Genomic DNA, 24,228 nt, shown 5'->3' with positions numbered 1-24,228 from the left:
ATTGCACAGGTGTGCCTTAGGCTGGCCACAATAAAAGGCCACTCTAAAATGTGCAGTTTTATCACACAGCACAATGCCACAGATGTCGTAAGATTTGAGGGAGCGTGCAATTGGCATTGATGGTTCATTTCTCTACCATAAGCCGTCTCCAAAGGCATTTCAGAGCCTTCCCCACAGTCTGGTTCTGCAGAGACTGTAAACTTGAGGATGCAGGCATAGTTTTGTGGCTGACTGTCCCATTATTATGAAAGATAGTAGTGTAGTCTGAGATCAAAGCTGGTTTTGTTTGGTTTCACTGCAGTCTGGCAAGATGATCAAGTCAACATAATAAGATCAAAAACATGTTGAGGTTACTGCTATAAGTGAGCAGAGGAGATTTGGGTGCTAAAACACGTCCCTTAGGACACCCAGATCCTAATCTGAGTATGAATGCTTCGGTTTTTTTGACTCAAAACTAAACATTTCTGATTGTTTGTAATTACAAAATATATTTATGGAGATGTTCTCAGTATCCAAGCTATGTTTAATGGCTCAAGGTGACAAAGTCGTCCACATTATGTTACATGAACTCCCATTTTGTTCATTTTATTTTATTTTATTAATTTTTGGGCTCAGAGAGGATGCATTAATCTCCAATGTTATAGATTTCCATGAAATATTTTCAAGACAAGATTGCAACAACCTACACGTCCCAGCATAAACGCTCCAAACAAATGATTTGTTATTAAAACGTCTGTACGTTCACAAACCTTGGGCTCAGAGAGGATGCACGTTCTGTACTTTCACAAACCTTGGGCTCAAAGAGGATGCATTAATCTCCAATGTTATAGATTTCCATGAAATATTTTCAAGACAAGATTGCAACTACCTACACGTCCCAGCATAAACGCTCCAAACAAATTATTTGTTAGTAAAACGTCTGTACGTTCACAAACCACTGTTGAGGGTGCTTCTGAAACGAGTGAGGGTATTTGTCTCGTCCTTTGCTATGTGGTTATCACTGTCAGTCATCGCAATTTCGAGAGTGAATCCTGCATGGGTGGGCCTATGTTTTAAAGTGTGTGGCTGCTTGTCAAGCATGGAAACCAAAATTGTATTCAAATTCGGAATATATTATATTAATTATCATGTCGCCTAGACAGCGTGCAAATAGCGCTCTCTTTACAATCTCTAAAAATCTGTCTCTCATTCATCGAGATCTCACAAAGTTCCTTTATATTAATTATTGAAGCTGGCTACACAATGAATCTCTTATTTACATGTTTACAGTTTGTTAGAGAGGATTTGCGCGCGTGCAGAACTCAGCACTAGACAAAAAATTGTAACTGGATTCTAACTCAAACACAATGTGGTTGAGTGCCATTGCGTTCAAGAAATCAACAAACATGTCTGTGATTGCTCACCGCTGTGAACACACGTTGTAAAGAGAGCAAATACATATACGCACTGGATTGTTTTCCAGCTCTTTTTCGCTAATATGCTATTTTTACGAAGAAAACAGTTGGTTTGGGCAGTCATGGGCAGCTTTTCTCTCTAAAAGCAATCAGAAGCAACAGCAGGCAGTGGTTTGAGTGAGACAAAAATCACAGGCTAGTATCTAGTCCGTCTCCCTCGGTCCAGAGTATCCTCTGTGCCTCGGTTAAACAGCACCCATAACTGCAAAAACGTTAAGAGGCATCATGATTTTCTTCCTTTTACTTGTTTATTCCGTGTCTAAAATGGAAAAAAGAAACTTGGAAAAGCCCATTTATTCTTGGTTTTGTTTGCTCAGTGTCAATTTTGGACCCTAGATGCGAGTCAGACTCCAACTCCTGCTTGATTGCCGCTACACAACTTATTGGAACACATTTCTCCAACCTCTAAGTAACTGCCTTTTTTTTTTTCCTGAAGTGAGCTGATATGTTGTGTTGACAGACAAAGATCGTCACAAATGCAGTTTTTTTAAACACATGGTGTTTGGCTCAGCGGTGAGCCGCTTTGACTGCAGACGGCACGGTCACCACTGCAGAAGTGAGATGACATTTTCAAAGCTGTGCGTTTGTTACGGGAGGGAGTGGGCTATGGGACTCGTCTCCACATCATCCCCTTCTTCGTCTGGGCTCATTAGTGAGACCTTGCCTCCAGGTTCCATGCAGGATTCTGAGGTCATGTATGGGTGTTTCTTCTGCTACGGCCACTGGGGTAGATTTTTTATTAAAACTAACAGATTTCAACTTTTGTTTTGAAAGGCGAAGATCACATAAAAACTTTCTCTATATTTTGATGGTCCCTTTAACACATTCTTTTGACAACAAGTAATGTTGCACCTTACATGTCTACTAGCTCTCATTAGAGTGTTAGTAGAGTATTAGTAGACTGGTAGGCAGTGCCGGCCCGAGCCTTTTGGGGGCCCTAAGCAGAATTTGATTTGGGGGCCCCCTCCCACCACACAGAGTCACCTGTGCTTGACGATTATTGACACAATGTCACGCTATAATGTTACATTATAAATTAATACAATGAGGTTATGTATTAATACAAAATAAATACTTAATAAAAAATAGATACTTAAAAAAGTTTTAACTTTTTCTTTACTCTTTTACTAACTCTTGGAAACTTCTGAAAACAAACTGTCACAAAACATACTAAAAAAATTATTTGCAAAATATCCTCCAACGTTTTGCAACACTTTGCAGTTTGAATGATGTCTTGTATGACCATGACGGAGTATGTTTTTTTATGTTTCCACTGTTCGATCGCGCCCGCGACTCACACACACACACACACAAACATATTCCAGCTTTGTAATCTTCCACTGTGATGTTTCCAAGCACATTTTTGCGCGTGTGAACAGGATGATTTTTTCCGTCGATATTGGAACGTGAGTGAAGTACAAAGCCTATGATAAAGAATAGTTTACCATCCAAATCCATCGCGAACGTTGAAACATTTTGATTCTAATGAGAGAGATACGTGAGCCCAACGCTGCTTACTTTCACTTTCGCTTTAAATTATTTCGTTTTGGCTTGTTTATAGTTATTTTTTTATTCTTGTTCTGTTCTGAATATCATTACATTTAAAGGATAAATCATTGATCAAATCAAATTTTTGTGATATGGCTTAACATTACCGTGATTTTGCGCACAAATTGTCTATGCACGCGAGGTTATGCGCATCAAACACTGGCAGACTCAGCAGCAGTTGTAGGCAGGTATATTGATCATGAAATCAGAATTTTCTTGTCTTGAATTATTAATCCTTTCATTCATTTATGTCACTTGTTTAAGTTAAAAAAAAACTCAATTGGGCGAGGGGGCCCCAAGCAGCCGCTTAGTTCGCTTATGCCTCGGGCCGGCCCTGCTGATAGGGTTAGAATAAGTTGACAGGTGCAAAGTTACTTATAGTCAGTAGAATGTCTGTTGAAGGACCATCACAATAAAGAGTTAGTGATGAGAGCTAGTTGACATGTAGTTGCGAAGTTAGGCTATTTAAAGTCAACAGAATCTTCAAAAGGGACCATCAAAATAGTGTTACCACTTTTTTTCGTGCTTTCATCATATATTTTTGCTACTTTTTAAATGCCTTTTATGAATTTTACCTTTGTTTCCACAGACTCTGTTATCTTGGAATTCATGCACTTTTGGATACTGATAGTAGAGAAATTACATGAACTACTCAGTTTGGAAAGTCTTTCAAAGAGTTTACAACTCCAGAAGTTGAAGAAACACCCATATGTCTCTATCGCTGAATAGGGGAGGCTTTTAATAATTATCGACATAAAGAGAAATAATCTTAATAAAAAAATATCTGGATGTACTCTGTTAGATAAGAGTGCTTTCCACCTGGAAGACAGCACTCAACTGCACTCTCTTGCTCTCACACATGTCAGAGGAGAGGAATATTTCCAGGATGTGCACTGGAGAGGAGCAAGAAGGAAAAAAGATGGAGGGCTATCTTTAGACTCTCACTTCTTATGAAAAGGTTTTATTCTCCCGCTCGCACTCACTCACTTTCCCCATCCTGCTAGGAGTGTGTGTATGTGTGTGTGTTAAACCCGCAGAAGGCTGTTATCTGTATGCAAATGTTGTTCTTTTCTATGGAAAGGGAGCTGGTTAACAATTCAGATCAGGTTTTGAAGCAATGCAACTACCAAGAAGCACATTTCAAAGAAAGCCGTGCTGCATTTTGGGGCTTTCATGTATGTTGCATGGCAGTATTTTAAGAACAATTATTGCATCCTGTTGATGTTTGAACTTAGAGATTGTGCTCTGCAATACGTACACAGAGCTATTTTGTTTTGCCACCTGTGAGGCATATGAATGACATTCAGATTCAAAATAACTACTATACAAATGGATTATATTAAAGCAAATGAAAACTCTGTCATTATTTACTCACATTTGCATGCTGTTGTTATTTATTTTAAAAAATTTTCAGAGGAACACAAAAGGAGAATCTCTGAAGTGTCTTTTGTCCACACAATAATCAATACATGAAAATAATAGCATACAGGAATTATTGCTTCAAAATTTACATTTATGGACCTTTAAGAAACATGGTACGTTGTAATTATACATCATTTTCAACAATTATCATTAGCATCATCTTCAGTGCTAATAAAAACCTGCTCGAATTTCAACTAGTTTCTTGCTGCGGAGACTGGTCAGAGATTAAATGTGCAAAAACACGTCACAAATAAAACCTCATCAAAGCGTTCCAATTACCGAAAAGGGTAAAAACTGGCTTGACAGATAATGTAACAGTTGAATAACGTGTTGTGTGATTGTGGTACTGTCATTAAACTCTTTTCTTCTATAATTTAACTCAAACAAGCTCTTGAGAAAGGTGTCCACAATAGCAAGGTCTTCAAAACTGCTTGAAAATCTAGCTTTTAATGTTGTTTATATGTCTATGTGGTGTTTTTAATATGCTTTAAGATGAACCCTGTACAAATGCATCATTAATTTAGTAATTTGCTTATTCATAGAACCACGTATACTAAATGAGGCAAGGGTGTAGAGTTACATTCAAGCTATTTTATTAAGGCATGCAGAATTTTTTTTTCTTCAAGGAAAAAATATTTACAAATGTAATTTTGGTGATCAAAGATGAGTTTGAAGGGATACAATTATCCCTTATTATATATCCCTTATTACAATTATTAGCTACAGGGGGACTTTAAGCACCTGGCGACCAACAGTGGCTCATAATAGTACCTGATACTTTTAAAAACCTGATTAAAAAGTCCCCAAATGTGTATTTTCATCCTTGCTGGATGCATGGGGGCTGTTTAATCCCTTCAAAACCTGAACTTGTTCCACAGAGGGGTTTTTTTTTTTTCTTACCTTGTAAAGGTTTTATTTTGAAAATGTGTAATTTATGAGGTTTCATGTTTATTCAAAGCCATATTTTATTTAGCCTTTAAATTCCATTCACTTGTCTACATAAAATAACAACTCAATCCATACAGACTGCAGGTTGGTGCGGTTTGTGGTGTTGGCTGGAAATTCACAACAGTTGTTTGGCCCTGTCAGAAGATGCTGTGCATCCCTTAAGCAAAGTTAGCGAGGTGGAATAAGTGAAGTGCAAGTATTTACATTAGCCTTCATTAAGCTCCCCATGCTACTCAGCAAGCACCTAATGTAATTAGCACACTACTGAACCCTTAAACGGCACTCCCACATCAGACCATAGGCTCTACATGCCAACGAATGTTACGTCATGTTATGTTACGTGCTATGTCTGAATTATTGGTAGCACTTTATTTTACAGTCCTGTTTCACATACTGTATACATACTGTATTCTTATTGTAGTAATTACAATAACTGCGTAATAACTAGGTACCAGTCCTGAATATACCCCTAATCCTAAACCTAATCTTAACCCATGTAGTTACCTTATATTATTCAGTACTTTCTTGGGAAGTACAGTGTAAGTACATTGAAAGTGTATGTACTGTAAAATAAAGTGCAACCAAATTATTTTATATTAAGTGCAACATCTTTCTTATGTTATGTCTGAGTTCTGTTTGTTTTTGTCATGTTTTATTATGTTATGTTTACTGTACGTTACTTGATGTGGTTTATGTAGTTACTTTATCTTGATTACATTATGTATAGATTATGTTTGAGTTTTGTTATGTTATGTTATGTTATGTTATGTTATGTTATGTTATGTTATGTTATGTTATGTTATGTTATGTTATGTTATGTTGTTATGTTACAATGTTATGTTATGTGTCATGTCATGTTATGTTCCATTACCTTATGTTATGTTATGTTATGTTATGTTATGTTATGTTATGTTATGTTATGTTATGTTATGTTATGTTATGTTATGTTACAATGTTATGTTATGTGTCATGTCATGTTATGTTCCATTACCTTATGTTATGTTATGTTATGTTATGTTATGTTATGTTATGTTATGTTATGTTATGTTATGTTATGTTATGTTATGTTACGTTACGTTACATTATGTTACGTTGTTACGTCATGTTACGTTATGTGTTGTATTATGTGCTACTGGATTATGTTACTTCTGGGTTATGTTACTTTATATTCGTTTATTTACTGCATCTGTGCTACAGCTAGTTTATGTCTGAGTTGTGTTGTATAATAGTATGTGAATTTACATTTTATGATACTTTGCGACATCTTAATTGCATTAATATGTCTGAGGTATGTCATGTCATGTTATATGTTGGTTTGTTATGTTATGATTCATTATACTTTTTATTCTTTTACAATGTGTTACGTGATGTTACGCTACATTTTGTGACTAAAATGTTTATTGAACTGAAATTTCAGTATGTTCATCCAAGTCAGCTAACAGTGGGCCTTACCTATAGAAGTAATTTCGTTTACTCAAACTCATCCTCCTTGGAGAGGAGGAAAATAAAAGGAGATGGATTTTTTTTCTAGAAGAAAGTGGGTTACTTTAATGTAATATCCCTATGAAAAAATAAATAAACGTTTGAATAAAATTCTGTGTATTTCGCCTGGAGCAGCGGTTTTCAGGTTTCGGATTCTGCATATCAAAGCAATGAAGACGGGAATAGGTCTGTCAAGTCAAATTCAGTCGGGATCCTGGAGTGGTTACTGTTGTTAGCCTGTGCCAACCTTTAGTGTATTAATCTCCTTTGACAGAGACAATGCTCAGAGCCTGTAATTCATACCATCTGTGGTCACTGTACATTACTTCTTAATTATCAGCATGCAGTACAGCTAATTACCACTTGAGGCAGTGGTCTTGCCATCATTTTAGTGACTGTAACCTTTTCAAATCAACTTCTGGCAGTTCATTTCATCGCCTCTTGCAGTTTTGAAACTTGCGTTCTCAGGTGCCAGCCCGTGGTATGGGAGCAGATGGCATCTGCTTTTAGTCTTGAAGTCCTTGAAATGGATGATAATTCTGTGATAGGAAGGGAAAGTACGAAGGTGTTGTCACACTGTAAATATTTTTAGGGACACAAATACAACAGGAGGGCCAATTTGTCTCACAGCCGGGTGAGTAGAGACAGAACAGACAAATAAAGCGCCATCGGTCTGGCTGCGACATTTCTTTTTTTTTGGAGAGAGACCGAACTGGCAAATGTTCTGATAATGCAACATCTCTGGGACTGATCCTATTGCTGCAGCCTCTCTTTATTTCTAACCCTGAAAGGAATGTACAGTAATGCCTTTTTCTTTTTTTGTCACTTCTCGCATTGCTTTGGGGGATCCAGTTTTCCTTCTTTTATTTCGTTGATCTTGTTCTCTTTTACCTTTTCTGGCCTTCTCAAGTCAAAACCGAGATTAATTTAACATCTCAAACCTTCTGCTAGGGTTCCAAAAGGAATTAATTTAAGTACATGGCACTTGGAACTAAGCCGCTCTGTTGCTTTTTCATCTATAGTTCTGATTCCACTTTGTGGGCAAAGCGATAGCATTCTGATTCCATTTTTATTTATCTTTTTGGACCATTCCCAATATAGCTTGCACTATAGGGCTTCAGGTTCTTGTAATACACACATTGATGTGTTTGAAAACTTTGCAAAATGACCCTCTTTCACTTTTTTGATGTTTTAAAGATGTTACTTTACAGTATTTAAATTTCCTGATTTCTGTTATGAGACGGAGTGGATTACACCCTATTAGCATATCTATGAGAGGGTGGTTATCATAGACCAACAACATCCAAGGTTTAACACTGTATTTGAGTGTTGTTATACTTGTTATACAGGAATAGCTTAAATTTTTTTTTTCACTTTTTATTAAGTGAGTTGTGCTTCACTTTTGCTGTTTAAATTTTATGATCATCTGAGGAAGGAACTGTGAAGTCATCAGAACTTTGTATTTTGAGAGGATGGATGATATATTCCATGCTCCATTGGATATTCTATCCAATTTATATAAAATTAGATTTTTTCCCAAATCATTTACAATCTGCTTTCAATCTTAAATAACCAAGAGTATTGTGCATTCCTAGTAATATTGTTGTATTTCCCAATCCTGCTAGCAGAAACGTTCTCAGAACTTTAGCTAACATTGTGGCAAGGTTATCTTAAAGTTATGAATAAACGTTTTTCCAATAATTAAAGGCAGGGCATTTGATTTTTTTGTTTTGCTGGTTGAAAGTCTCTTCCCATCCTGATAGCAATCACTAAGATATATATATATATATATATATATATATATATATATATATATATATATATATATATATATATATATATATATATATATGTATATATATATATATATATATGTATATGTATATATATATATATATATATATATGTGTGTGTGTTGATGTTAATGTTAATGTTTTTTTAGTGATGTTTTGGACATTCAGAGAACATTCGGAAAATAATGTTAATGGGAACGTCATAACTTAATGGGAACGTTAGCAAAACGTTCTTAGAACATATTTTTGTTAGCTGGGAAGGTGCCATGGACAGTGTTCCACTGACCCTGAATCTCATTGAAATGAGCCAATAACGCTTATACAGCAAATCCAGAGCAATCCTCTCGTTGACTACGGTGATAAAAATCCATGATTATTGCCGGTCTCATTAAAGCGCATTGTTGTGAATCTGTTTTCTCCACATTGTACCAAATACACGTCCATTCACAAGCCCTGGCTATTCACTGTCCGAGCCGAGGGAGGCCCTTTTGTTCCCCGTGATTGGATTGCACCTCTCTGCATGTATGAGGATGGAAAGCAGGCCGCCGCCTGCCTGTGTTAGCAGCCAAATGTGCTCACGGCTCTGCGCCGCAGGCATGAGCACCTGACAGCCTGCCATTTGATTGCTAATCATTTTCGAGCCTGTGCCTGGTCTTTTTGATTTGCTCTGCACACTGCCTTGGCTAAATGGAATCAATTAAATGTGTGCTTGTATTCGACGGCCACTTCCAGGAGATCAACTTCTTGATGTAGCAACACAACTAGATTAATTAAATCCAATAAAGAACTCAATTAACAAAAGGAAGGTAGCTGAGGAAGGGTCAGATGGATTTGTGTGTGTGTGTGTGTGTGTGTGTGTGTGTGTGTGTGTGTGTGTGTGTGTGTGTGTGTGTGTGTGTGTGTGTGTGTGTGTGTGTGTGTGTGTGTGTGTGTGTGTGTGTGTGTGTGTGTGTGTGTGTGTGTGTGTGTGTACGTGTGTGCGCTTTTCGGACTGTTTTGTTTCTAGTCGTCTGCGACTGTAAATGAGCTTTCTGTAGAACACTTGTTGTGTGGCTTTATTATTTTTCATGTGTTCTGGGACTGCGAGGGCAATTACAAGACTCAAACAGTCGTCTATTCACTGAACATACACACAATCAGTTTTCCACAAGCACCCTCAGGATGTACATATATTCCCAGGATAAGCTACTGTAGTGAAGTAGTTAGTGACTAGTTTTCCATTAAAACGCACCACTGGGTTAGTTCTGTGTAATCAAAATTTTTTCGCTGACATTTGTAATATATTGCTACAAACTATTTTAATTTGAATGCACTTAAGTGGAAGTCAAGGGGTAAAACAACAGTTGTATTTTCAAGTGACCCAAGAGAGCTGCGGTTCCACTCGCTGACCAAACCTAGGAAGATCAAACCATAGCAAACTTTTTAAAGAAATATATAAAAAAATACAAGCAGGGTTAATGTGAAACCACAGCAGTGTAATGTTGATTAATTTAGTTTATACTTAACTACACAGCTAACATACGGTACAATAATAATAAACATAGTGAGTTGCCTTGTTGTCTAGTGCCTACATAGGCAACTACCCTCTAAGGCAGCATCCTAACTGAAACAAAACCTTGCAGATGACTTGATTTGGAAAGGTTTTTCATGTTGCAATGTACTCTGTATGTCATTCAAATAGCAATCCTCACACGAAGCACACATGAGTGTCTACTCACCACTGAGTTCAGTGGAGTTTGCTGTTAGCATGTTGCTAAGCTAACATAACAATGAACTATAATAATAGCATACAGGAGTATTGGGTAAAATACTGCACTTCTAATCAGATTGAACTTTTTTTTTTTTTTTTTTTTTTATCTTGTTTTAGTTTGAATGGGTTTATAATTGCCATTCATCTATGGAAGTAAAATAATGACAAATGTTTTTGAAACCAAAAAGTTTGTTGAATTGCACTACTTGAAAAAATATGCATTGCATTAACCCTGCTTGCATTTTAATGCATTGTATTTTTAGGTCTTGTATTTTTATGGGCTGAAATTCAACATGGTTGATTTTTTTTTTTTTTTTTTTTTTTTTTTTTTTATGTGAATATTTCATTTCAACACATTTCACGCACGTTTTCATTATTAAAAATCCAATAATTCATTCTGTTTAAAATTACATCCTATAATAATCGACAGACAATTTTCGGTCCATTTTATTTCGCTTCACAAATTCGCTTCAGTGGTTCAAATTCGACAAAAAAATTCAACATTTGAGACATCTGGGAACAGCAGGAATATCAGTAGATTTTTTTATATTTAATCAAATAAACTGACAAATCATGTGTAAATATTGCTATTTTTTCTGTGGGCCTTACCGCATTATCTCATATTTATTTTAATATCAACTATCTAAAAAGTGTGCATCATGCCCATTGACTGTAAAAAAGATGGACGACGCCCCTTCACTCTCTTCCATTCGTGAAAAGTGAATCCGCCAAAGTCCTAATATGGCACTGAAATCTTGCGCAGATTTTGGACCTGCTTCTGCGCAATAGAGAATGCGGGACCCGAGTCTGCGCAGTGGTGAACAAAGCCGCGATATCAAGGTCCCGCCCTCACTCCCGCAGAAACGGTTAGTAGCCTACAAAGTTTACTGTGTTAAAAAACAGTTATGGACATGTAGAAATTAAAGTTGAAGCTCCAATCTCCTCCTGAAAATCAAAAAGAAAGTCCATTGGTGCCTCAGTGACTACTTCGCTCAGAGAAGCTGTCAGTCACACAGATGTCAATCATGACATCACATTCACATTCAATCAGCGTGATAAAAACTACCTAAAATGACAGCAAAAAAAATTATTTGAAGTGTAATTTGATTGTTTAGTTTCCATCGCGTCCATTAGATTTCATGGGGAGGCAGGCTTTATGAGCTATACTGGGACCAGCCACCGGGGGGCGATCGAGACGATTTGGCTTTACTTTTCAGCACTTGTGTGGCACGTTTGATCATGCCTGACACCTACATGAACAATTTACAGTTGCTTTTATGACTGCAAGTCATTCCCTTCAAATGCTATTGAAGTTAGAAATGTGTACCAATGTTGTATGTAACTTTAGAGACGGTCCCTTAAATGTGCGAATATCGAATATCCAGTGTCAAGACAACTTTATGCCAGTATTTCACTGGGAATCGCTTAGCGTGAAACTTTGCGCGTTACGTTCATATTCTGAGTCCGCTTGCCTGTTCCTATATCTAGTATAGCTTACATCCCCAATAAGGTGAAAGTTTGGTCTTTTATATCACTGTATTAGTCCATTAACTGTCCTGACCGCAGGGGAATCCTGGAGAATGAATCCCCAGTTCTGCAGCACAGCGAAAAAGTTAAGAAAACTAAACAAACGAGAGAAATATATGTCTACTACTTCAGATTGAACGTTTTATCTGTACATCAGCATCGGAAAATAACATCATAATCTCGTTCACGATAGAGAAAGCTGTAAAGACTTTGTGTCTTTATCAGATTTTCCATATATATATATATACTTGCCCTGATAATCATCACAAATACCTACCTCTTGCTCCATTTCTGTAAATCCGCTTTCATGAATGAATGAGTCTCTCACCCGTTGCTCTATAGTTTTCTTCGTCAACAGCCGCTCGCACCCCCTGCTGGTGAGGTCGACTAACAGCTATGGAGATTATCAATCGGCAATCCACTGATATTCCTGCCCTTCCCGGATGTCAAATTTTCTGTCGAATTTGAACCACTGAATTTGTGGAAGCGAATTTGTAAGGCAAAATAAAATGGACCGAAAATTGCCTGTCGAATATTAGGCTATAGGTTGTATTTTTAAAAAGAATGAATATTTTGGAAGTGAAATCTGAAAGGTGAATATGGATTATTGAATTTTTAATAATGAAAACATGTGTGAAATGTTTTGAATCGAAATATTCACAGCTAAAATATATGACCATGTTGAATTTCAGCCCATAAAAATGCAAGCCCTAAAAATACAATGCATTAAAATGCAAGCAGGGTTAATGCAATACATACTTTTTCAAGTAGTGCAATTCAAAAAGCTTTTTTGTTTCAAAAACATTTGTCATTTATTTAACTTCCATATTCATCTTACTTCATCCTCTAGCTTAGATTTTTTCAGAGTTTGTCACATGTGCATTTTGGGATTGCCTACTCTGCAAAGGATAAATGTAATGACTTAGAATTTGACCAAATAAAGGTATATATCTATAGTCCACTAAAATGCAAACTACATAGGGTGTTCTCTAGGTTTTGGAACAGAGCTTGAACTCCGTAAATTCTGTTTATTTGATATAAAAAAATTTTTTTTATTTTTTTTATTTTATATAGGCCCAAAATAGTCTATAAAATGATTCTCATTCAACCAAAAAATATTGACTGAGCTGTCTTCCAGCGGAGGAGGAGCCAACTGTGATATACAAGAAATAAACAACTATTAAAAACTGTTTACATAAGCTCTCCGGAACAAGTGTGATAACATTTCATGGATGTTAAAAAAAAGCTGTTTTTTTTCTCTCCTCGTTTCAGAAATTTGTCAATTTCTCTGACATATTTTCAACTGCATTTTGCTTTTGAATATTTCAATAGCTTTCTATCCTTTTATGGGTTTAGAGTTGCACAGCAATGCATACATACACTGATTCGATTATTTTTTGTTTCTGCAGGTTTTTTGAGCACAGGAGACCAGGCAGCCAAGGGAAACTATGGACTTCTTGATCAAATCCAGGCCCTGCGCTGGACGAGTGAAAACATTGCATTCTTTGGGGGTGACCCTTTACGCATTACTGTTTTTGGATCTGGGGCAGGGGCCTCATTTGTCAACCTGCTGACTCTTTCCCATTATTCTGAAGGTAACCGTTGGAGCAATTCAACCAAAGGTACAATTCAGAGGTTTTAACTTTTGACCATTTTTGTCTGCATGCTAAAGCTGTTTGTGTCATGTACTCATATAAAAGGTATTGTCTGTTGAAATGGCTAAAGTTCATCTTCATGTGTTTTTTAAAAATCTGTGTATTCATTTAAAAATTTAGAAAGCTGTGACAACCGATAGCTATTTATTTAGAGTATTTCATTAACTGGTCAAATAATAATAATAAAAAAAAAAAAACACTGATCACTTAGCCTGGAAATCCAGACCTAAATCTAAAAGATTAATGGTCTGGTGTCGATCAATGAAAATCGGCCAGCTCGAGGGGCGGCACCAAGCATGCATTTGAAAATCTCACAGCACGCAATTGGATAACACTACGACCAATCACAACAATAAACCCCATACGCTTAGCTACCAGCGGAGCTAACTGGTAGATTAGACTCTTCTGGTCGGCAAAACAGCAAAAACACCCTTCTTGCTAAGGAACGATTCGAGCGCCGTCTTCTGTTCCTCTTTTGGGAAAAAAACAAGTCTAACTCGTTCATTGTAGCGGCCAAAGCCGTTTCAAACCACTGCTATTCATCCATAGGCATCTTGCAATGTTTACTGATGACTTCGACGTCACAGCGCTGTCGTCATCTGTTTAGCTCGCCTCTGGCCCGCCTATATCAGATAACCCGATGTGATTGGTGCAGCTCAGATCGAGGGGCATATTTAATGAGCTCCATTGATCGACACCAGAGTAACTCGCTGAGCAAATTCAACTTGTGCTCTCGCGAGAACTCTGGTTTACCAGGGTACTGATCACTGGGGCTGGACTATATATACAGAATGTTCACATTAATATATATACATATATGATATCACTTGTTTATGGAAATTATATTTCCCTGGGTCGTTTCATGTTCCCATCTTTATTTAGTTGAGTCCATACAAATCACCAGGCACGCCATGAGCACACTGTCCAAATACACCATTTACCTTCCATTGGCACAAAAAGGGTAAATACATTAATTCCATTTGGAGTCTCTCTGCTTGGAAGATTGCTTTGTGAAGAGGTCTCCTGGCACAGACCTGCTTTAAGGTTGTCACTATCATTCAAATGAACCCAGAGACACTTTTGGAAGAGACTTTAGTGTGCCATGCGATTGCTTTGCCCTGAGGCAAACCGTGCACTGCTTAATCTTGAATAATTTTTATATATTTCACATATTTTCCTTTTCTTTTTAAATTTTAGCAGTGTATCCATTCACAAATATATTTGTCTGTTCATCCAAAATTGTCACCGTTTCATTGAATTGCGAACTGAAACATCCCCTTATCTCCATTTCATTTCCATGTGTGTTTTTATAGTTTTTGTCTTCTTTAGTAAGAACATGTTTTTACTCATAACTGCACTGTTAAGACTGAGATCCCAGGGGTTGTCATGGTAACAGAGTAACTCAATTTTCCTCTCTCTTGCTCTTTCTATCTGTCTTTCTCACAAGCACACACTTTCTCTCTTGCTCACTCACTTGCTTTTTTTGTCTTTACGTTTGTGCATGATATCTGCTTCTCTTCAATGGTATGGGTCAATTCTTGATGTCTATTGGTGAAAGGGGTTTACAGAGTTCAAACAGCTATTTACTGTTAATGCGCTGTAATCAAAATTCTTGAAATAGTCACAATTCCCCATTTAAATTACACATCAAAATAAAATATTGATCAGCTCTGTGTACAATTCAGGTTCATCAGCATTAGCATGTTGACTTGCATGGCCTCTTTTCCCAAACCATTTAAGATTTGCATAAAAACAGTTGTTTTTGTGTGTTTATTTGCTCCAGATTGCATTCGGAGGAGCACATCATGTGAAAATAGCCTACTGTGGGGTCCAAAAGTCTGAGAGCACATTGAAAAACTGCAATTTTTTCCATATAAACCTGAAATTAAAGCTTAATGTTTAAGTTTAAGATTTAGAAGGATAAAAAATAAAGTGATTATTTTTATTTTATTTAATATTCCTTGTCTTATATATATACAAAAACAAGGAATATATATATATATATATATATATATATATATATATATTTAATTTAGTTTCATTTAAAATTCTTAACTATTTCTTGACTATGTAAAATGTTATTTAAAAGTTTTCAATAATATAATTTGTAAAGAAAAATGTTGTTTTAAATGGATATAAACAAGTGGTCATTAGTGGTCTCAGACGTTTGGACCCTGTGGTGTGCAGTGATTGTTCTCTTTGTGATTATGTTTTGTTTTTCCTGTACAGGTCTTTTCCAAAGGGCCATAGCCCAAAGTGGCACAGCCTTGTCCAGCTGGGCTGTAAGCTTTCAGCCGGCCAAGTATGCCCGCATGCTAGCCAAGAAGGTGGGGTGCAACCTCAAAGATACAGTGGATATGGTAGAGTGCCTACAGAAAAAACACTACAAAGAACTATTGGAGCAGGACATCCAGCCTGCCCGCTACCACATCGCTTTTGGGCCCGTCATTGATGGTGATGTAATTCCCGATGACCCTCAGATCCTTATGGAGCAAGGGGAGTTCCTCAACTACGACATTATGCTTGGCGTCAACCAAGGCGAGGGGTTGAAGTTTGTGGAACCCATTGTGGACAATGAGAACGGTGTTCAAGCCAACGATTTTGACTATGCCGTGTCAAGTTTTGTGGATGATTTATATGGTTACCCTGAGGGGAAGGACATCCTTCGTGAGACCATTAAGTTTATGTACACTGACTGGTCTGACCGCCACAACGCGGAGACCAGAAGAAAGAGCCTGCTGGCACTCTTCACGGATCATCAGTGGGTGGCACCAGCTGTGGCCACAGCAGACCTCCACTCCAGCTTTGGCTCGCCTACTTATTTCTATGCCTTCTATCATCACTGCCAGACGGAGCAGGTCCCACCCTGGGCTGATGCGGCACATGGCGATGAGATCCCGTATGTTTTCGGGCTGCCCATGATTGGTCCAACTGAGCTCTTCCCCTGCAACTTCTCCAAAAATGATGTGATGCTTAGTGCAGTGGTAATGACCTACTGGACCAACTTTGCCAAGACTGGGTAAGTCTCTAGGCAACAGTGCATTATTTCTGATCAATTATCCTTGAAGCCAACAATACAGCTATTAATTAGGATTTTGAAGTGATTTTGAATGCAAGTTTGTTTTGTTGTAAGACCACCATCGCAAACATCTCATAATTCAGGAACTGAATTTGCTATTAAGGTACAATACCTTGTTGTTACCAGGAAACAGCGCTACATGGTTCCTAAGGTTTAATCATTGCTTAATTGTTTGCTAATGCATTCTCACTCACAAATACTTGTTAAGATTCCCAAGGTTTTGCTACATTAAATTTATGCAACTGCTTTTTACGCAACAGCAATTTAGTTTGCTTCAATTTAGGTGTAATGCAGTGAATAAAGTAATGCTGATGATCACTTAGAGTGAGTTTAGTGTTTATATGACATTGCGGCCTAGACATATAATCATCTCATGGGAGGACAACAAATCAATTTGTGTGCAAATGTGTAATTTCTTCTCTCATATATATTCTCGTTAATTTTAAAAGCAGGTGCCGTTGTCAGGAAACCCTAATGAGCACTGAGAGAATATAAGGGGTCTCTAGGCACTCCCCTAAGACTTGACTGTAATGGTTTGTGTGATATTTGTCTTATGGAGTAAATTTCCATGTGCAATTCTGAAAGAGGAATTGTAGAAATTATCTTTTGTGTGGGGAGTACTGAAATCTTCCTTTTACCTTTCAGTGACCCCAACCAGCCAGTTCCACAGGACACCAAGTTCATCCACACCAAACCCAATCGCTTTGAGGAGGTGGCCTGGATGCGTTACAACCAAAAGGACCAACTATATTTGCACATTGGCTTGAAGCCCCGTGTCAAGGAACATTACCGTGCCAATAAAGTCAACTTATGGCTGGAGCTGGTGCCTCATCTCCATAGCCTCAATGAGGTCACCCAGATCATTTCCACCACCACCAAGTTGCCTCCACCCGAGGTCACTCCACGTACACCAAAGAAGATCCCAGTTAACACCAAGAGGCCCTACCCTACGCCGTTTCCCACCGAAACACAGGACAGCCACAACCAGAACCAGAACCAACCTTTCCTAGTGGACCAACGGGACTACTCCACCGAACTAAGTGTCACCATTGCCGTTGGTGCTTCGTTGCTCTTCCTCAACATTTTGGCTTTTGCCGCACTCTACTACAAGAAGGACAAGCGAAGGCATGAGGTCCACCGGCGTTGCAGCCCGCAGAGGACCACAGCCAATGAGCTACCCCATACGCAAGAAGAGGAGATCATGTCTCTACAAATGAAACACAGCGATTTGGAGCGGGAGTGCCGGGAGGCTATGCACCCGCACGAGGTGGTCCTGAGAACTGCCTGCCCGCCCGATTACACGCTTGCCATGCGCCGTTCACCGGACGACATCCCTCTCATGACCCCCAACACCATAACTATGATACCCAACAGCATGCCAGGCCTCACCTCCTTACACCCCTTCAACAGTTACTCCAGTGGACAGAATAACACCCTGCCCCATCCACACCCTCATTCACACTCCACCACTAGAGTATAGCCACACACACGTTCTCACACACAAACACGAACATACACACACACATACACTCCCGCAGATGTGGAGTACGAGTGTGACAATGGACGGAGGTGATGGCACTGAGTTGAGGAATATCTTTACTCCAGGTATTCGGAGGAACAGGAAATAACAATGCTTTTGTTCCTAGAGATCAAAACTATCATTTTATATTAAAGGCGTGAACAAAAAAGACAAAAAAAAACCTTTCTGATGTAATGAAAAACAAACAGAGATGATTTTTTACCCTTATATTGTGACAAAACCAGGGCCATTTCCTGGAAACAACTGTCAGTCTGGGATTCTTTGAGGAATGGTTTGATTCGGTTACCCGGAGAGGAAACGACGGAAGCACAGAAGAGATGACGTGTGGGAGGGCCTTTGTAAACAAAAGGAAACATATTGTTTTCCCGGGGCGCTGGATTGTAGATTACTCTCTTCAGAGCAGACGGGAGATGCTGCTTACCTAATTTAGGCATGCGTTCTCCTTCTGGTGGAGAATGTGGAATACTACGGGGAAAAAGGAGAGAATGAGAAATCCTCAAGAATATGCACAATAGAGACATTCACAGAATGTCTTTGAATTCTTTTTGTCAATTTATTTTTGGGGGAACAATTTTATTGTATAGGACCTATTTACATATCTAGATATGTACACAAAGCACCCATGCTCTTTAAGCCCTGGCTGGGGGCGCTGATACTGAGGAATCTGCCTCAAGAGCGTAGCGGGGAATTTATTGGCTTCCTGGCAGATACAGCTTCATCACACAAGTGCTGTCTATACTGAAACTGGTGGACTCAAAGGGAGGCTGGATATTTTTAGCACGACACGCATGACAATTTATCTGCTTGGTGGCTGTTCTGCTGATTAAGTCATTATTTAAAAAAAAAAAAAAAAAATCATTTTCTTCCCCGTTTGGATTTGTTTAAGGAAATACTGCTCTGATTGGCTAACGGGAGGAATTGGAATATGCTGACGGGGGCGGACATTGTGGGTTCTGGAGATGGTGACGGGAAGGGGTGGGGATACGCTAACTAGATTGCATTTGCAAATAGCTTGAGTGAACCTGGTTATAAGGACTAGTTTTGTACATGTGTGTTGGTAAAACTTTTTAATAGTGGTGAATCACTTGCTGTTTGAGCTCCCATGTGTGGGACATTAATGTACTTTTTGATTTGCTCATTGGTCTCAGTTATAATACACTGTTTTAATTTTTTTTAAGTTGCTAATAGTCAAACCACCCTACCTTAGAAAATTTCTTACTTGTAATGTTTGATTCTCATTTCTTTATTTTCGGTGCTTTATGAGGCAGTCCCCCATGCAGCTTTGAACAACCAGTGACCGACGCAGGGATTTATTCTGTACAACTTGGAGACTTGCGTTGGTATCCCCTCATCCAGAACTTTCTGTGAATCCCCTGAACGATCATCTTGAATGAATCCCTCACTGGAGACAGGAGGGCCCCTGATGAAAGAGTGTATTAGGGGGGCTTCTGATGTTACGAAGCCCTTGATCATACTGCTTAAAGCTAGCTATAGAAAGAAAGAAAAGAGAAAGACAAATGGAGAAACTTGCAAAGAAAGCAAAACTTTTGTCAGTTCTTACCCAGAGATAAGTGCTCAAAGTCATTAGCCTTTGTGCTAAAAGCCAGTTTCACCTGTAAATCTCTCAGTAATTGCTAGTTTTATCCATCCTTGATTATTTTACTTTTCTCAAAGCCTTGTTACGTAACATGCTATATGCTAATTATCAATGCCAATGAATCCCTGACTAAAGACAGGACACCTGATGAGAGAGTCTGTTACGGGGCCTTCTGATATTAAGAGGCCATTGAAGCTAGCTAGAGAAAGATAATCAATAAACATTCATGATTCATTTTCTCAGAGCCTTGTTACATTACATACTACATGCTAAAATGGCCTGGGGTGCTAACCCATTGTTCCCTTTCTAGTCACTTCAGTGTGACAGTTCCTGTGGTGACAGTTTAGATTTCTTGTGAATCCTTTTTACTCATGGTACATTTGATTGAACTCCAACATCAGTGAAAGGGAAACTCCTACTCTTTTTTTTTCTCAGCATGTTGCGTATAAATATAGAAAAACAGAAATAGATTGGTGATTTGGTTCTCCCAGATCAAGTCCTCCTCTTTGCTTTTGTGCAAACTCTCTTGGTCACCTACTCCATGCTAATGCTGTGTCCTAACCAGATGCGACACAATAAAGTGACAAACGGTAGAAACTATCCTTTTTGTGTGTTGTAAATCAGAGTTTATGTCCTTGACCATGACAGGACATTTTGACGTTGACTTTTAAAATACTGCTCTACATAGCTGAATATTAAAGATCAAATATGTTCTGATTGGCTGTGTTTGCTTTCAAACAACAAAATTACATGGAGATGGAAATGGAGTAATGACCAAAGCGAATACATTAGATGTCATTTTACTAGCAGCACAGCCTTTCACATATTAAGGTAATTAATTAATAGTTGGTGTGGAAAACATTGGGATAAAACACAGAGTGAATACCTGGGCCCTGGTGAATAGCTAGAGGCAGAGAACGAGGGAAGCCAAGGAAGGGAACAAGATTGAAAGAATCGTGCTGCTCTTTTCCTGATCAGCCAACTTGTGACACACTCTGTCCCCAACAACATGTTCCCATTCAGGACACAATCTCCTCTGGGCTTATCCTCTCTGTTCTGCCTTCACCCATGACAACCAGTACAAACAGGCCAGAGAGAGCATCACTTTTCTGTCTCCCAATCCAAATCTGCAGGTATGCATATGCAAAGTCAGCCTGCCCATGTGTACCCCTGCAAAGGAAGCTCCTTTGAACGATATTACAATTTAATGAACCGTACACCGGTGGGGTGCGCGGCGGATTCATCTTGTGCATGCACATTTACCAAGGAGAGAGATGGGATTCATCTGTAATTGGGAAGATCCACCGCTCAGTATGTTTCTTCACACACATGCACATATGTTCATATACACACATGCCAGGACAAGCCTTGTAACTGAATGTAATGCAAGACTGAGGGCCATTTTCTTACAAACAGCAACCAAATTTCATTGTGTTTATTTTCTACTGGCTGACCTTGAAAGAAGATCAAAATGGCTGTTGAGAACTACAGAGGGTTGTTGTGATGTAGATTATTTGTCATTTGTCTTTCTTTCTGGTTAAATAGGATTTAATCTTCTGGAGCACAATAAATGATTTTATCAAGCTCAACTTACATTGGTCTTTCTTTACCACTCGTTTGCCTAAATGGTTGTATCATGTCCAGACTTTTGCCAGTCAACACTCAGATATAAGATCTTGGGTTAATTCACTAATGCTGAAAATGTGATTGCAGACATGAGCATTTGGTCAATGTGGTAGCTAACATACCTCCGTTACTCCAGGGGGCGGTAGTTACTTTCAAATGTTACATTCAAACCATGTGTGGTGTTTGATATTCAGGTAAATTGCTCTAAACATTTTTAATTCAACTAACTTGCTTTGTAATATTCTCATAAAACAGTTGCTCCGCACTGACAGTAGTGAAATCTGCAAAAGAAAACAGTAGTGAAATCTGTAAAAGAAGACAGTAGTGAAATCTGTAAAAGAAGATAGTTACGCTAATACCATTGCTGAAGCCTTTGGGTATAGCTAAGCATCTGTATTCAAATGCTTGCATAGCATACAGCGACATTCATTTGCATGCACTGTCTGCTTTGTTTTTGCACTTGCATGCAAACCATGCAAACATAGTAAATAAAAAAGTGCTGGATGCAATTTATATCTACTGTTTAATTCACCACCTTTGGGGCCACAGGCTTCCATAATCTTCCATACTTTACTAATAACATAAATATTGCAAGATAAAGTTGAGTTTTATGATTATTGCAAGATAAAGTTGAGTTTTATGAATAAGGCCACATCAATAATAGGCCTAATTCACATAGAAAAGAGCAATGTTTGCACAGAACAGAATGACAATGACAATTTAAATACGGCGCATCACATTTATTGTTCCGCCTGGTTAAACTAGATTATGAGTGATTAGTAAATAAGATTCAGGTTGTTGCACTGAAATACCATGCATAAATGTGGCACAACCGTTTATTCGCCCCATGCAAACACAATCGTGGAAGACAGTCACCCACTAAAGAACTGTTACATTGGCACAGTTACCCTGTCTAGTTAATGTTGCCTAAAACTTACATACCGGTCAAAATCCTTATCCAGTTGTACTGCATGAGCAAATCCTTTTACTTCAGAAATCTTACCAAAGAATTCAGTCTGTTTGACTATATCTCGGTTTACTAAGGAGGGAAATTCAGGACATTTATTTTCTTCATTTCCTTGTTTCATGTTCAGATCTCTGGTGTAACAATAAGGTGTCTTTTTCTTGCAGGTATGCATATTGCAGGTATGCACAAGAGTTTTTTGCATTTTAAAGCAAAATGATTCTTTGAATGATTATACAGTATACTGTAAGCTTTCATTTAGGTAACATGGGGTGTTTTTTCATTGTGTTAAAATGTTTCCAGTTTCATTCTAGTAAATTCTTACATATTTTACATAAACCTCTACTCTAAGGCTGCTTTGCCACCTGCCTCATTTAGTTCGGTTGAATCGCACTAGAGTTCGCTGTCCCTGTTTGGTGTGGTTCGCTTGGGCAGGTGTGCATACAGCAATCGCAATCGGGTGCGCACCAAAAGCTGACCAAACAAGCGTACCGAGACCTCCTTGAAGAGGTGGTTTCGGTACGCTATCAAACGAACACTGGAGCGGTTCGTTTGTGGTGGGAACGTGACCTGACCTCGAACAGACCCAACTGCCTAAAGAACTGCGCATTTTTGGACTAAACCAACTGCCGTAGTCATTCTTGAAATCCATAGTTTGCCTAAAGTGGTGTATACAAACTATGTAGTATATGATGACCAGGGATACAGTCAGCTACAAATCTGCTGGCTTTTCCTCCTCTCTTTGTTTACTTCCTGGAGTTCTGTTGGAATTTTCCTTCACGTTAATTCTGACCAGACGGAGAGCAGTTTAGGAAATACGTTCAAAGACACATCTGGCCAACGAGTGATGTGGATGTTGTCACGTGACTGCATTTTGGTACGTTTCACCAACTCATCAACTGATTCGGACCAGAGCAATCAGTGTGGTGTGAAAAGGAACCAAAACGGCTGAAAAATGCTACAATGTATAATTTTTTGCCCTTGGTCCGGACCAAATTAACCGGACTACAGATGTGAAAGCACTCTAAAAGTTACCAACTTCAGAATTAAAAAGGTACACTCTTTCAGAATTCATAATAACTATTCAATAGATACTGAGAGATGTTAGAAGCTTTTTATACAAACCTGGACACACAATGTTGAGCATCTACATGAATTTAATGAATTGAAAGAGATTTATAGCCTTGATTATTGGAGTTTACAGAGAAATAGTTGGGGCTTTAGGGACATTTTGAATACAAGGTTGAATTGATTTGCCTTTCTTCTTTATTATTATGCAGCGTTGCATCAGTCCACCAATCAACTGATCTGAAATGTTCAAATACACTGATTAGAGACTCTTCCATAGGCATTTTTACATTCGTGAAATTCTCTGTGGTTAGAAGATATTAAATTCAAATTATTAACAGGCGATAGCCTTGAAAATTACTGACAACTCTGCGAATTTGAAGTACTATTGAGATAGGAACGAGTTCATCATGCCATAAATGACTTTAATTCAAAAAGTTTGTGGCGAAGGGCACTCACATGACCTTTTAGAGTAATTTCAACCCTTGTTCGACAGCACTTTGCCATTTCCCATTATAATGTACTTTTCAAACATCAAACAGTTTACCTCTGATAACCGCTTTAATTTCCTCGTTCTGTTTGATCAGCCGTTTCTCTTTAATTTTTACATTCTATTTTCATCTACGTCAGCTCCGTCCCTTCATCAGTATCAAAGACGCTGAAAATGTCATCCATGCATTTGTACATCACGTCTTGATTACTGTAATGCCCTTTTCATTGGTCTATCTGCTAGCTCCATTTCCAGACTGCAATACATTCAAAACTCTGCTGCTAG

At 38.3% G+C, this 24,228-nt stretch overlaps 1 protein-coding gene across 4 annotated transcripts in view; it reads left to right on the top strand.

Annotated features, from left to right (window-relative positions):
• The window catches only part of nlgn1 (neuroligin 1), a 231,402-nt gene extending 210,024 nt beyond the window's left edge, over positions 1-21,378 (top strand). For all 4 annotated transcript variants that reach the window (XM_082156231.1, XM_082156232.1, XM_082156230.1 and 1 more), the window contains 3 exons: positions 13,334-13,546; positions 15,809-16,598; positions 17,304-21,378. In XM_082156231.1, the coding sequence (XP_082012357.1) occupies positions 13,334-13,546; positions 15,809-16,598; positions 17,304-18,138 (1,838 nt within the window). In that variant the 3' untranslated portion in view covers positions 18,139-21,378. The remainder of the gene's footprint in view (positions 1-13,333; positions 13,547-15,808; positions 16,599-17,303) is intronic.
• The last annotated feature ends 2,850 nt before the right edge of the window (positions 21,379-24,228 follow it).

Source organism: Leuciscus leuciscus, assembly GCF_965113295.1.
Source record: "Leuciscus leuciscus genome assembly, chromosome: 23".
In the NCBI taxonomy this organism is placed as follows: domain Eukaryota; kingdom Metazoa; phylum Chordata; class Actinopteri; order Cypriniformes; family Leuciscidae; genus Leuciscus; species Leuciscus leuciscus.
This window is presented reverse-complemented; position numbering and strand designations above follow the sequence as displayed.